The sequence below is a fragment of the Anomalospiza imberbis genome, chromosome 4 (genome assembly GCF_031753505.1).
Source record: "Anomalospiza imberbis isolate Cuckoo-Finch-1a 21T00152 chromosome 4, ASM3175350v1, whole genome shotgun sequence".
Taxonomy (NCBI): domain Eukaryota; kingdom Metazoa; phylum Chordata; class Aves; order Passeriformes; family Viduidae; genus Anomalospiza; species Anomalospiza imberbis.
In genome coordinates this window covers 47,563,876-47,578,933 of record NC_089684.1, presented here as the reverse complement: position 1 = coordinate 47,578,933, position 15,058 = coordinate 47,563,876, and the positions used below count along the sequence as shown (strand labels likewise).

At 38.2% G+C, this 15,058-nt stretch overlaps 1 protein-coding gene across 5 annotated transcripts in view; it reads right to left on the bottom strand.

The window, feature by feature from the left end:
• The window catches only part of CORIN (corin, serine peptidase), a 120,703-nt gene that overhangs the window by 46,735 nt on the left and 58,910 nt on the right, over nt 1-15,058 (bottom strand). For all 5 annotated transcript variants that reach the window (XM_068188404.1, XM_068188405.1, XM_068188406.1 and 2 more), the window contains exons 5-6: nt 12,952-13,133; nt 3,991-4,104 (exon numbers count right to left, since the gene is read on the bottom strand). In XM_068188404.1, coding sequence (XP_068044505.1) covers nt 3,991-4,104; nt 12,952-13,133 — 296 coding nt within the window. The remainder of the gene's footprint in view (nt 1-3,990; nt 4,105-12,951; nt 13,134-15,058) is intronic.

Here is a 15,058-nt window from a genome sequence, read left to right as displayed (position 1 = left end):
AGAGAATAAAAATAATACTTGAATAATATCACGTTCAATAAAACCACAGAATCTTTGTTGTAGTTAGGTGAGTTGAAGACAAATTATGGTTTGTGGTATCTGGTCCCATCAGTAATAACTTTTGATTTCAAGCACACAGCTAGGAAGTGGGTAACTCAGTTTCATTGCCGCCTTCTAGACTTTTCTTTGACCGCTAGCTTTGCAGGGAGAATGCTGAGATATAGAATAACTGGGTAGGCAATACTGCCTTCCTGTTGGAGCTATGCCACTGGAACCAAGGAAGTCCTTTGTGCCCATTCTTAGTGGCATATGTGGGCATTTTAAATGAGTTATTCCCTGGAAAACAGAGAGAGAGAGCTCAAAAAGCAGGGACTGGAACAGAAGTGCCTCCTGTCTTCTGAGATGATCAACCACAACAGAATCATGCTACAACTTCCCTCTCTACTCTTGGCATGTGATTCCAGTGTTCATGATTGCACAGTGGCTCCCCTTTGAAAGCAGGGTGTCCTTCTAAGGATATTACACACTGAAAGGTGCAGAACTCTTCCAGAAGGTGCCGTGGGGTTTCTACCCCTTCAGACCAATGTCAACCAAGTGTTTCACTTCCTAGGTGAAAAAAACTCTGAAACTTGAACATGAGTCATTTCCTCTCCTTCCCCCACAGAAGTATGACTGCTTTCTTCAAGTTTCATATTATCTTAGAAAGTCCAAACAGAATTTATAGCATAATAAGAAGGAAATGCTTCAGGATATGAAGTAAAATAATATGGCTGAGCCATGAGCTACATACTCAATAATTAATTCAGCTTCAAAAAGAACCATTATTCATAAAACAGGGAATACCACACCAAATGAAAATAAATTTAAGTTCTTGCTTCCTGTAAGCAGACCAACACCCAGCTGAGAGTAAATGCTAAACATCACTTGTTTTGAATATGCAACAGCATGAAGTACTCTGGCAACGTTTAATCTTATTGATCAGTTTGTAACTCTGACAGTTTCTATGCTTCTTCCATTGCTTCTCCTGCAAATGAAACAAAACTGCCTTTTTCTATGTTATTTTTTCTGGATAAATTTACTGTTAAATTTCCATTCATACCCCCATTCTTGTTTCCATCTATACTTCTGAAGCTGCTGCAGTGTCCTTTAGGGTAGACAACTCACAGGCCCACACAGACAGGGTAAACAAAAAGAACACAAACTTCCTTACAAGGAAATAAGATTCACTTGATGAAAATTTAGCATCTTTAATATACATTTTCTTCAAGATATTGACAATAATGTATTGTAAAAGTAGTTGGTTACTCTGTTAAGTAAGATGGGCACTTGGCAGCTGCCACTTGTAGAAGGCTCAACTTTAAAAGGCTCAATTCTGTAAGTGACGGCGATATCCCTATTTTCACAAAATTAAATACAAATTCCTATTCTCCACTAAACACAAATGAAGTCTGGCAAATCTTTTGCATTCAACAATTTGGCTCTGAGTAAGCTCAGTTGGTTAAAGCATGGTGCTAATAAAGCCAAGGTAGCAGGTTTGATCCCTGTACGATCCAGATCCAGAAGGACCTGCTGCACACTGGTCTGGGCAAACCCCCACAAAATCCTACTGTCTAAATTGGAGAGAGATGGATTTCATGGGTGGACTGTTTGGTGGACAGGGAATTGGTTGGACGATCACGTCCCAGGGGTCAACAGATCAGAATCCCAAAGGACATCAGTGACCAGTGGTGTCCCTCAGGGCTCTGTACTGGGACCAGTGTTATTTAATGTCTTCATTAATAACATAGATGAAGGGATCAAGCACAGCCTCAGCAAAGCTGCAGATGAGATGGGGAGATGGTGTGGATATCAAGCTCAGTGGTGTGGTTGAGACACCTGAAGGATAGGATGTCATACAGAGGGAGCTCAACAAGTGGGCACATGGGACTCTTGTGGTCTAACAAGATCAAGTACAAGGTTCTGCACCTGGGTCAGGGAAAACCCTGGTATCAACACAGGCTGGGGGATGAATGGATGGAAAGCAGCCCTGCCAAAAAAACTTGGGGGAACTGGTAGATGAACAGCTGCACGTGAATCAGCAATGTGCACTTGCAGCCCAGAAAGCCAATTTTATCCTGGGTTGAATTAGAAGCAGCATAGCCAGAAGGTTGAGGAAGGTGATTCTGTCCCTCTGCTCTGCTCTTATGAAAGCCCACCTGGAGTTCTGCATCCAGCTCTAGGTCCCAAAGCACAGGAAAGACATGGACCTGTTGGAAGAGGTTCAGATGAGGCTACAAAAATGACCATAGGGATGGAGCAGCTCTCCTTTGAAGAAAGGCTCAGAGAGTTTGGGTTGCTTCTCCTGGAGAAAGAGTAGCCTTTCTCCACTTTAGAGAAGCTTATAAGAAAGATGGGGACAGACTTTTAGCTGGGCCTGTTGTTATAGGATGAGGAGTAATAGTTTTAGAAGAGGGTATTTTTAGACATAAAGAGTAAAAGTTTTACAGTGAGGATGGTGAAACACTGGAAATGGTAGACACCCCATTCCTGGAAATATTCAAGGTCAGGTTGGATAGGACTCTGAGCAACTTATTCTATCATTTAATGAGGTGACTTAAGACTTTGAGGGGGGCAAGGACTGCAAGAAACACAGCATCTTTTATCAGCCAAGCTTTCAGGCAAATAGGTCTTCCTTCAGTTTTGCTCTTTCTGCTATACAATTCAGTAAAGTCTTATTTGACCTCCACACCTTCTCTGCAACTCCTACCACGGATCCTAATGAAAGATGTCCTCTGCATATAAGCCTTGTATTATTAAACAGACAAGGTGTCCTTTCAAAGGTAACCTTAGCTCATGAAATTTATGCTTGTTTTTTCAAGACATATAATGTATTTATTCTTTTACTACTATTTTCTTCTTTTCTAATTTCTTATTTTTTATTTCTAATAGAACTTGAGAGCCATAGTCTCAATAGGCATGTTTAAATTTTTGAGCTTACTTTAAATCTAAAGCTAACAGGAAAAAATGGAAAATAAAAACATCCAACATTTTTACATAACAGACATTATCTCAACCTCCATGAAATTAATTGTAGGCTATTAAAGGAAAAGCAAGCTCTAGCCTTATTCATATTGAGACCAGGAGGAAATTGCTGTCCTCGTTTATTCCTTGGAGTATCCCAGATAAAATCTAACAACAACTTCCTTAAAAGCAGCTTTGTGAGTCTTGGAATGCCCAAGCTCTTAAATCACTAAAAACTAATCTTTTGAGTTGAGTCTAAACTGCACAGTCTGACATTCAAAGTCTGAATGAGAAATCCTGTTTTGTGGCATCATGTCCTGCTATAGTCCCTATTTAGTCATTTTTCCAAATCTTCCTCGGTTCTTTTTCTTGCCTTCTCATTGTTTTCTTACGGTACATTTCCTCCACTTTTCTAAAGGTTTTTGTAGTCCAAGGTGTTTTGTTAACACAGAAAAACACATAAGAACTTATTTAAAGACATGTACTACCACAGACAAATAAATAAAACATTAGCAATCCCATATGTACATTCTACTGCAGCACATACTGGGATTAATTTAAATAAATCACATCTAGGGTTGAGACCAACAAAACTTTCTAAACAGATGGTCTTGCATCTAGTCTAAAATCAATGCCAAGGACCAGGATAAAGCTACAACTAACAGTATTCAGGTGATAATCAAATGTGCTCCTTTCTGATGCACACTATTGATCCATTAAAAAAAAACAAAACAAAACAAAAAAACCAAATACTACTTATTTCCAAATAGCTCCTTGCAGAGTAACTGCCTCAAGGCATAAAATTTGATCAAAAGCACATGCTGTGGCCTGAGTGAGCAAAGCTAAACACAATCCACAACAACTGACAGAGTCCAAATGTCAATATATGCAAACACTATGCAAATCTCTTGTTCTGTGCCAATAGCCTGCTTCAGCTTCCAGAATGGTTTCAGTACTTCAGCAGAACACTGTAAGGTTTAAGAAACTTACTACAATGGACCTCATCACTCCAATCGTCACAGTCATTGTAGCCATTACACTGCAGTTTCCTTGGGATGCAAATCCCACTGGCACACAAGAAACTCTCCTCTCCTCCACACAGTGCTGTAAGAGAGCAGAAAAGACAGAACATGGAGAAAAATCATTAGCATCAACACTACAAAGTTAATGATACTAGAGTCTTACAAATGTTAAACTGATATTCAGTATTTCCCACACGGATTGAAATATATTTCCAATTTGGAAAACATTAGGATAGCCCTCAGAGAAACATCACTGAATGCAAGAAGGTCAAGAGGAAACCTAAAAGAGAAAAAAAAATCTCAGTTTTTGAGATAGAACAAAGCCATTTAAAACTTCTATCAGTGAATGACCCATTTAAAAAGACTTCAACAGGCAGTCATGAAAGGACTCTTACACCTGTTAAATCTGCCCTTGGGAAGAAGAAAGGAGCCTTATGTGCTCATGTGGAATATGCCTACAAAAATATAATAATTCCTGCTTAAGACTGGCTTTACTGAACATCCCTTTGGTATTCCTCACAGTTTGCCAAACCAATAGGTATATAGTGGATGCTGTGAGGTACCACTTAGCACTGGGCATGCTTTTTCAGTACTTTTCAAAATTGACAAATAGCTCCAGCTTGCACTGGCTGCACATTCAACTATTTATCTAGATTTTTAACTTTATTTGTGGTCCTAGAGTAGCAGTCTTTTCTATCACACTATGGCAATGTCTGTACACACAAACACACACACTCTCAGCACCCTCATTATTAGTTTTAAATTTTGTCAGCAGATTATTTTTTTTTAACATACTTACATTCTTTTCTAAGCCTCACTATTATTTCATTATCCCCAAGAAACAGGGCAAACTTAGATTAGTTAACTGAAACACACACTCCTTATGGAAAATTTGTTTGTAATAAAAACTTTGGAATAGTTTCAAAATCTTTTCTATGACATTTCCAGGTATACTGTCCACTTGGACAGCAAATAATTTTCATTTTGCAATATAAACATAATTTTCTAGTTGTGCAATGAGAACATGGTTATTGCAGTGAAAGCTGCTTATGCAATGTATTTTAAAGGAGGCAAACTCCTAACTCTAACTTTACTGAACGGTGTCCAAAATACTCATTAGGTGCCCTAATTCTAATTTAAACCAAACTGATTTGTGCCATTTAATATTTGTGACTCTTCATCAGCGACACAGTAGTGCAAAACCACCAGCATCATCCTTTTGCACACCCTTATGATGTGTTCCTCAGTAGGCTCCTCACACTGTGCGGCTGGACGCAATTCCTAACCTCTAACTGAAGTTACAGCCTCACCTGTATTCCACCAGTTTTGGAAGGGTATTATGAACTGCAAAATAGAATAGCCTTAAGACAAACATAAGGCTAGATAACACTCACAATCTCATTTTATAGCGTGAAAAATGAAGCTATGAGATATTAAAGTGAAATTTGTAAGGACTAATGGATAATAACATCTAAGACACAAATATCAGCATGTGATTTTTTTTTGGAGGGTAAAGACTGATGTCATTTTACATGTTCGAAGGGTAGCTCTTGGTGCCTTTACTTGTAGCTGCAAATGCCTCAGTTGCAAATAAACTCCAGCTATACAAATGAAGAGCCCAGTTAGCTGGAAGTGTTCAAAGAACAGTACAGAAAATTTTTATTCGAGTGCCTTGCTCAGCACAGTCATGGCAACAGTGACAGGGCAAGAATCTCATTTCACATGATAATGTCACACTTTATCATGAGGCAATTTTTTTATTTCTCCAGTTCCCTGTCCTATACACTGCACTTCCTGGTTTCTGCAGTCACTAAGCTCTACAGGGACCCCTAGAAACGACTGACTTCTTTGGCATGGAAGTACTAGTACCCTGGACACCAGAGTTTATCCCACAGATTATACGTCAGGTAAAAATACAGTATGATAGCGTAATCAAAATTTTGTAATTCATCATACAAAAAAGGCTCTTAGAGGTTGGAAAGGCAACTTTAACTGATGGGTAATTTTACATTTTTATAATTTGGCTTTTACACAGTTTCCTTCATGTTTAAAAAGGAAAAGAGCATAAATAAATAAAAAGGAACTACCTTGATTTGCTTTGATGGAGGTCTCCATCAGTACAAATCTTCACTGGTACTAAGACAGCAAGAGTAATGGACTCCTATCTTTTGTATGAACATGCCAATTTGGCCTGGGACAATGAAAGTTAACAGCAGGAATATCTGATAACTTTTCTTACAGATCGGAAGAGAAAAGGTTCCGGGGTCCCATATTAATTTCTGGGCTACGAAGAGAAGTGCGTTGAAGCACTTATAAGTCATCCTGACTCTGCCTCCTTAATACATCTCTGTCTTGTTCTGCTCCTATCCCAAACCACTTCTCCATTTCTGCACACCTGAAGTGAGCATATTCCTGTTTAACTTGTATGTTATACAAAAAACAAGAGGAAGAGTGAAATTAGTTTATCTCAGTTTTAGCTTCCAGCTGCAATCAGAAGGAATCTTTAGAAATTTTAATCTCACCTCTTGCAGTTTTCTAATAGGTAGTGACTGGCTATGTTTGGTCCAGTTAGTGCAGTGTTCAGGGCAAGGAGAGTACAGACACTGTGGACAGTACCTCCAATGATTGGAATTTCTGCTCTCTATCAAGCTCGTGCAAGAAGTTTTCAGTAGGCTGACCATTCCATCATACCTCCAAGGATCAGATTTTATTGGAAATTATAAAAGCCTTATCTAATGCTGTAAAACAAACACTTTTGTTGAATGTTAAATTTTGGTATTTGATCTGGAACCTAGTGGATTTAGGTATGCAACCATTTATAAGACTTTACTGAACACAGGCTACACACTCACAAACCCTGCGACTGTTCAAAACAAAGCAGCGACAGCAGAAGAAATAATGCCTGAAATAGATGTCTGAAATAGGAAAAATACAGACCATTCCACACAAAATTATTACAAATGGCAAAGACCCATGTAACAAAGGGACACATTAATAGAACAAAAAGCTATGGCAGGTCACAAATTACATTAAAATCCTTGAATCTCAAACAGATGGAAAATGCAGGAGTATTTAGAAAAGTACTGTCATATAATCTTGGCCTGTTCTCCTTTTCTGGGCATTTGATTTTGTCAGCTTTTGGAGTCAGAAGTATAAAACAGGTGAACTTTTTCTCTTACCCAATATAGTCATAATAGCACAATGGAACACAGAGGAACCCTTGTATTCTCTCACTTTCAGATTTTCATCACCTGCTCCCTATACCATGTATGTACCCTGCAGAATAGTGTATGCATCTTGTTGCTGTCAATTCTAGAAAGTTTTGATACTATGACCACTATCATGGAATTAGAAAAGCTGCCAATTCCTTACCCCCAGGTAATTGTTCATTTCTCTATTTCATTAGGACGCAAAATCCTGTGGGATAAAAAAGACAAAAGACCTTTTTCTTTCACTCAAGTGATGTGGCCTAAAAAGGCCACACAAGAAGCTATAAGCTAGAAAAGAAAAAGGCAAAAAACAGGAACATGGGCAGAATAGGGAATAAAAACCAGAGAACACAACAAAATATAATGCAGGATGAACAGAATTTAAGAGTGATTTTGTAGGGGAAATAGTTTAATCAACCGTGCGTGTTTCTTCACATGAAACACCACAACATTTTGTTTTCCTCAAAAAATTATTCCATAACTGCTGTTTTTGCAGCTATTCAGCATCAATGTTACACAAATCATCTCTCTCTCCTTTTCACTACATTAAGTAAATGCAAGGGCACAAAGAAAGATAGTATCTTCCTGATTTTTAAAGCTTTTTCTCAGAAAAATTATCTACTGGATGTATATAATTATATTGCCTATAGAAAAATAAATACCTGTTTCAATCAAGTATTCAAATTCTCTACTCAAAGTTATTCCTCAAAGACAATTCTCTTAATTAAGACCAGTTTGAATGAAGTTAGGGGTGACCTAATTGCAGCCTTCCAATCAATACCTGCATGGAGCCTACAAGAAAGATGGAGAGGAATTTTTACAAGAACATGGGGACACGTTTTTACAAGAACAAGGGGAATGGCTTCAAACTGAAAGAGAGTAGATTTAGATTAGATATTAGGAACAAAATCTTTACTGGGAGGGTGGTAAGGTACTAGAACAGGTTGCCCAGAGAAGCTGTGAATGCCTCATCCCTGGAAGTGTTCAAGGCCAGGTTGGATGGGGCTCTGAGCATCCTGATCTAGTGGAAGGTGTGCCTTACTAATGGCAGAGGGGTTGGAACAAGATGATTATTTTTAAGGTCCCTTCCAACCCAAAATCTCATGACAATGAAGTGCAGTTCAGGCCACTTGGGCACCACTTCTTTAACAGAAACAGACATTCATTCATAACGTCTCTTTAGCAAAAATACAAGTGAACAATGTCTCATAACTCTATACTATAATTTACATCGTTTTGTTGTGTAAACAGTAGAAGCATCATATTGACTGCTGCTTTCAAAAGCATTTTACAATTCAAATTAACAGAAAAATAACTTTAGGGTTCTTTTGAGAGCTCCAAGATTAACATGGTTTATCTTAGATTATCGTGTTGCTTTACTTCTCATTCTCACTTCTCTACTGGATTTTCTTCTGATATGGGTTTAACAGCAACAGTTAACAGTTATGTTGGCCGGTCAAAGCTAATAACCTAACATTATAAACACTGTCAGTTGAGAGAGAGAGAAAAGCAGAGCTGAAAATTTTCTGTGAGGAGGGATATTAATAACAGCCCTCAGGAAGGTTTCTGTGATTTCTTCCCCCCAGAATGCATTATTGGTTACATGTGGACTGAATGATAATTTGTCCTGCTCACTCCCTTACATGATCATTTCTCATTAGACCTGTGAAACCAGTTCAACCATCTATCTTAAATATTAAAACATAACCTCTTACAACTATTATTAAGGTAGCTGATTTTCTCATTAGACAATTCACTCATTCACTCTCATCACTCATTCTCAGTGACAAGTATTGACTTGTCACTTGTGTAAACAGATATCAATCTGAAGGACATCAGCCTTCAGACCTGCATCTTTTTGTCAGTGACTCAGAGAATGACTGAATGACTCAGTCATTTTACATTCAGATATTGTTACTATAATGGCGTGGCTTGGATTTTCCAGTACAATCAGTACATCTGTGTTCACATCAGGGATGCATTTCATAATAGATTTCCCACAGTGGTATTGTACACTCAATTTTCAATGCTTGTGGAGCTAACTTTTAGACAAAGAGATAAATATTAGCTATGGCACACAAACCAGTATGTATCCTCAAGACAATCCCTATTCCAGGCAATACACATTTTTTAGGAAAACTGTTAACTGTTCCCAGGATAAATGCTCTGGATTCTAACTATAACATGACTCAAGCATATTTTCTCCAACAGGGCTTGGAGCTATGACATTCAAGGATTTTTTGGAGGAGTGATAATCTTCAATTCAGAAAATGTGGAGGATATGGAGTTTTTAGCCACAATCAGACAAAAATAAACAAGAGATATCAAGAGAAAGTTTTCTTTGGGATTGGGTGACTGGGTGACACTGTACAAGAATCTGTGAAACAAGGTACAGTAATCAGACCTTAATTTTGATAAACACAGGATATAACTAAAGATGCAAAAGAGAATTACATCACACAAAACAAATTATATGCAAGGCATATGTGGGCAGGGAAGGAGTCACTATATGTAATCTGGAGGCAGCAAAATCCAAAAGAAACCACAGAGTTGAGAAATAAAGAGTCATAAGCCAAGGACATGCTCTTGAAATTTCCAGGAACTGAATCCTGAGAACAGTGTGAAAAGCAGTTTTTGCTGAGCACTAGATGAAAAGGGATTAGAGCAGAGAATCAGCCTCAGCTGTTTGACTTTACTGTGGTCAGAGAAGTAAATTCTCTCAAATATACAAACTGCAGAAATAAATATTCAAGAACAGTACAGTTTATTTCTGTAGGAGTAGCAGCATAGTGAACCCAAACTCTTACCTTTTTTCAGTCACAGATTAGAACCATTCTTTTAAATAAAAAAAGTCAAAATACTCTCTTTAATCATAGAATCACAGAATGGTAGAAGGGCTTGGGTTGGAAGGGACCTTAAAAATCATCTTGTTCCAACCCCTCTGCCATTAGTAAGGCACACCTTCCACTAGATCAGGTTGCTCAGAGCTCCATCCTATCTGGCCCTGAACACTTCCAGGGATGAGGCATCCACAACTACTCTGGGCAACCTGTTCTAGTGCCTCACCACCTTCCCAGTAAAGATTTTTGTTCCTAATATCTAATCTAAATCTACTCTCTTTCAGTTTGAAGCCATTCCCCTTTGTCCTGTCACTACATGGTTTTGTAAATAGTCTGTCTCCATCTTTCTTGTAGGCTCCATGAAGGTCCTGGAAGACAATTCAATTATAGTCTCTCATTCTACATAAAAAAACCATTAATATCCAAGCATCATACACAATAAAAAATTTAATTTAAAAAAACCCTTTTGTTTTATACAACAGGATGTCAGAACTGACAATAAGTAGAACAATAAGGGTCTCCACAGTCTGTCAGGTAGGAGCAGCAAATCTCACAACTGGCTCTACGTTTCTTCCCCTGGTGAGTTTCCACTGTGTACTTACCTGCAATTTCTGCAGTTCACTACCAGATGAATACCAACCCTGCCATACAGATTATGGAATAATCATTATTCTTAAAAGCTCCTTCTCTAGCAATACTAAATATATTATTTTAGCCACAGGCTATTCTGAAACTTGAAAGTTTCGTAAGTGACAAAATCTCTTCTGGCTTAATCCAAGTTCAGTTACCTAGATTTGGTGGGGCTTTTGAACACTGACCAGCTGTAACAAACAATGGTTACAGACACCCTGTAAGATAAAAGGACACTTTTAGTCCCATTTTACATAGGGAATTTGAGGCACGGAAAAAAAGAAAAGCATTTAATAATTACTTGCTTACTATTCTAATTTGGAGAGATCCATTAGAGCTAATTTTTTCAGCATACATATCATATATCTTTTTATCACACAGTTAAGGCAGCAGCTTTCACTAGAACAACTCGCACAAAATACCACAGGACTCCATAATAAAAACTTGTGGACAGTGTTCAATTTAACTGGCAGTCATTCAGCTTTAACAAGACACAATTCTTTGGATCTTTCCCTACCTCAGCCAGTACAAAAGTTCCCATTGATGAAGGCAGGTATAGACTCCTTTACTTCATGACTCTTCAAAAATATGCCTTTAGAGCTGGAGAGAACCCAACTGGTAAAAGACTTGGTCTAATAATTTTAGGCTATATCATTATGTATACTCAGGAACTGCAAGGAGGGAGCCCAGGATATATAATCTATTGAATTGTATTATTAACTAACATTCAAAGAAACAATGTATAACCTCCCTCATCTTTTAAGGTAGTTTTAAAGAATAAATTCCCAGGGGTTTTTAATTAAAAGATTGAAAACCAGTTTTCATCATACCATTTCTTCTTGTTTATTGTCACACAGAAGTCACTATGAAAGTTAGAACCCACAGATGGACTGTACAAGCCTCAGTCTCTTCATGTCACAGAATGCCTATCAACAGCAGAGTCTCAGATGCCAGCAAGGGAACTCCAGCAATGGGGTCAGTGAGAAAAAAAGTCAGGCTTACTGCTCTCAGGTGTGATCTCACCTCTAGATTTGGATCTAGAGAACACAGCAGCACCTCTGAGGAGATGGAAATGCCTTGTTTTTAGAGACTGGCTGGAAAGCTGCCCAGTGGAAAATGACCAGGGAATGCTGGTTGACAGCCGGCTGAACATGAGCCAGCTGTGCCCAGGTGGCCAAGAAGGCCAATGGCACCCTGGCCTGTGTCAGCAATAGTGCTGCCAGCAGGACCAGGGCAGTGATTGTCGCCTGCTGTACTTGACACTGGTGATGCCACAGCAGGAATCCTGCATCTAGTTTGGACCCCCCAGTACAAGAAAGACATTGAGGAGCTGGAGCATGTCTAGAGAAAGGCACAGAGCTGGGTAAGGGTCTGCAGAGCACAAGCCTTATGAGAAGTGGTGAAGGATCTGGGGTTATTTAGCTTGGGGAAAAAAAATGCTCAGGGAAGACCTGATCACTCCCTACAACTGCCAAAAAGGAGGTTGTATAAAGATGGCAGTGAGTGTCTTCCCCCAAGTAACAAGCAATATGACAGGGGGAAAAAGCCTCAAGGAGAACCAGGACAGGTTTAGGTTGGATATTAGGAAAAATTTCTTCATGGGAAAGCTGATCAGTCATTGGAAGAGGCTTCCCAGGTAAGTGTTGTAGACATCATCCCTGAAGGTATCTAAAAGATGTATAGACATGACACTCAGGGACATGGTTTAGTGGTGGATTTGGCAGTGCTGAGTTAACAACTGGACTGCATGACCTTCAATATCTTTTTTGAGATAAAAAATGATTCTATGACTTTAAGTGTGGGCATATAAAGACCATGCTTTTTGAGAAGCTTACCTCTTGATAAGCTTTGGGCTCACTTTTACAGCAAGGAAAAAGGAGATACACTTGAAATTTGGCCCATGTATCGGGTTTCTACTCCAAATAACAAACCTGTATTTATTCGAGCTAGCAAACAAAAAGTCAACAGGTCATATTAATTTCTTCCAACCTTCTTTCCTTGAAACAGCTCAGAATTTTTGATATAAAATAAAAAGTTCTTACATCAACACCAGTCTGAAAAAAATCAGCCTAAACAATTAATCCACTGCAAACTATAATCAACTGACAACCAGACTTTATTACAGTAGTAAGATGGAACATAGAACAAGAAATAATACTTTCACCCCAGAGCTTTTCCTACACAGGAAGAAAATAAATTATTAAATGAAAACTCATAAACACAGTGTAACAGTTAAGAGTGGAAACATACACTGCTTTCCTTTTTCTTGGTGTGGTGAGAAGCATACCCTTGTAGTGGTGTCATTCTCAGTTTTGTTCTGGAATTGAGAGCACTTCAAGAAGTCTGGCCAAGAAGCATTCACCATACCCAGGACTGGTTCACAGCCTTCTTTTGCTGCCTCACAAAATGTCCTGCAGGGCAAGAGGCCTCGACTAAAGAAAAGAGACAGAGAGCAAAATTTAAAATTATTAATACTTTAGTAGGTTGTGAAAACCTTTTAGAAAGAGCAAAAAGTAATAATAAGTGCTTTTGACAAATTTTGCGCTCTACACCCATACCCTTACAGTGACTAAATTTTCAACCCAGCTTTCTTGCAGTTTATGTCTACTGCAGAACCTCTCAGGCTTTAGCAAATGAAATTTTGCTTTATTCATAACCACTCAAAATGCCACAGAACGATCTTTTTCCTGGTACAGTACAGATATCTTTTTCTTTACGTCTGACTCTCAGTTGTACCTGCCCATCTCAAAACCATGGCTAGAACTCCATATTCAGTCACAAGTGGCCTGAACTGAATAAGTCTACAGTACCCAAAAATGTACCAACTTAGTGTTTCATTTTACAGTAACAGAGAATAACACCATAATTTTAGCAACTGTGTGACATGGCAGCAACCACAAGAAAGGAATAAAAATGTTGCCAGACCTGCCTCACTACAATGTTAACAAAGAGATTTATGTAAAGCAAAATATTCACTTGCATAAGTATTTTGAAGTCAGTATGGCTGCCTTTCTCTGTCTAGTATCTAAAAAGACAAGTGTGTGTGCTGCCACTGTTGTTACTAAGTTCATTACATACTCTGGTTGGAACCACTTTCTAAAAAAAGGTCTTTTTAAAGATACATTCTCCAGGTAATGCTAAGGACTTTTAAACAACGCATTTCACATGCTGCAGTATTGAACTTATCTCAGAAACAAGTCAAAGAATTTATCTCTAGAATTGTCTCTTGCAGCTTCCTGGATGGCAGATTATTGTTGCCTGTAAAGAAGCATATATATTCAAAAACAGCCCTTTTTACCATCAGATTTTTTTATTGTGATCTGTTGAAAGATACAAAATTTTTGCACCAAAGATCACCTATATGGCTGTGTACAAAATCAAGAATGGTTTCATCTAATAACAGAAGAGTTACCACTTCTTAGTTCTGCACATTGTACTGGTAAACTAAGTTGCTCTGACTTGCAAAAGCTCTTCATATAAAGGTGTTCTGAAACACTCTTGTTTTTTACAGAACCTATTCGATATGGAGAGAAAGAAAGGGCACAAGAGCTCTTGAGCAGCCATTACTGCCTCCTGTCTGGAGCCTGAGAAACTCAAAAACCCTTTAAATAAAAGGGATTTGACAGGGCAAGTCACTGTCTCCAGACCTTTTTAAGTTTTTCCTTCTTAGCTAATAACACTTTTGGTTTGACAGAGGCTCCCTAATACAGAAAAATGCCACAAGAAATGCTGCTATTTACTACAGAAGGCACTTGAGTTTCAAAATATCTGTAAGAAATAAGATGTCACAAAGCTAAAATGGAGTATTGATTTGACCTGTTGTTGAGTGATAACCCTGTATTTTTTTCAACCTGATATGCTTAATTTCACTTTCTGTTCATTTTTTACAAAACCACAAAATATGCTAGAAAAACTGTATTACAGTGAAAAGTATTGCAAGCAGTGTCTCTACCTCATTTACTGGTGCAATGGAGCATACCTGATGATCACAAGTAGTAATCTGAAGACAGTACATTCTGCTAAGTTTATTCTTTGTTCTTAAAAAAAGTGTTAGTAGGGACATTACTTGAATTTAACAGGCCTCTGAGAGAGATCTACTTGAGTTTATTACAGTTAACCATCTGTACACATGATTTCTATTAATGGGAATGCTGTTTGAAAAAAATCCCAAACAAATAAACAAACAAAACAAAAAGAGTTCTTGAGAATTCTCAGAGGAAGTTTCATACAACTCTGGAGTATTTAATATGATCTCTGTTTTTCCTGACTCACACCTAAATCATTAACTTTTAAAGCACCACAACACAGCTATAGCCTGACATTTAGCAACCAGGCAATAGTAGTATGTATATGTCAA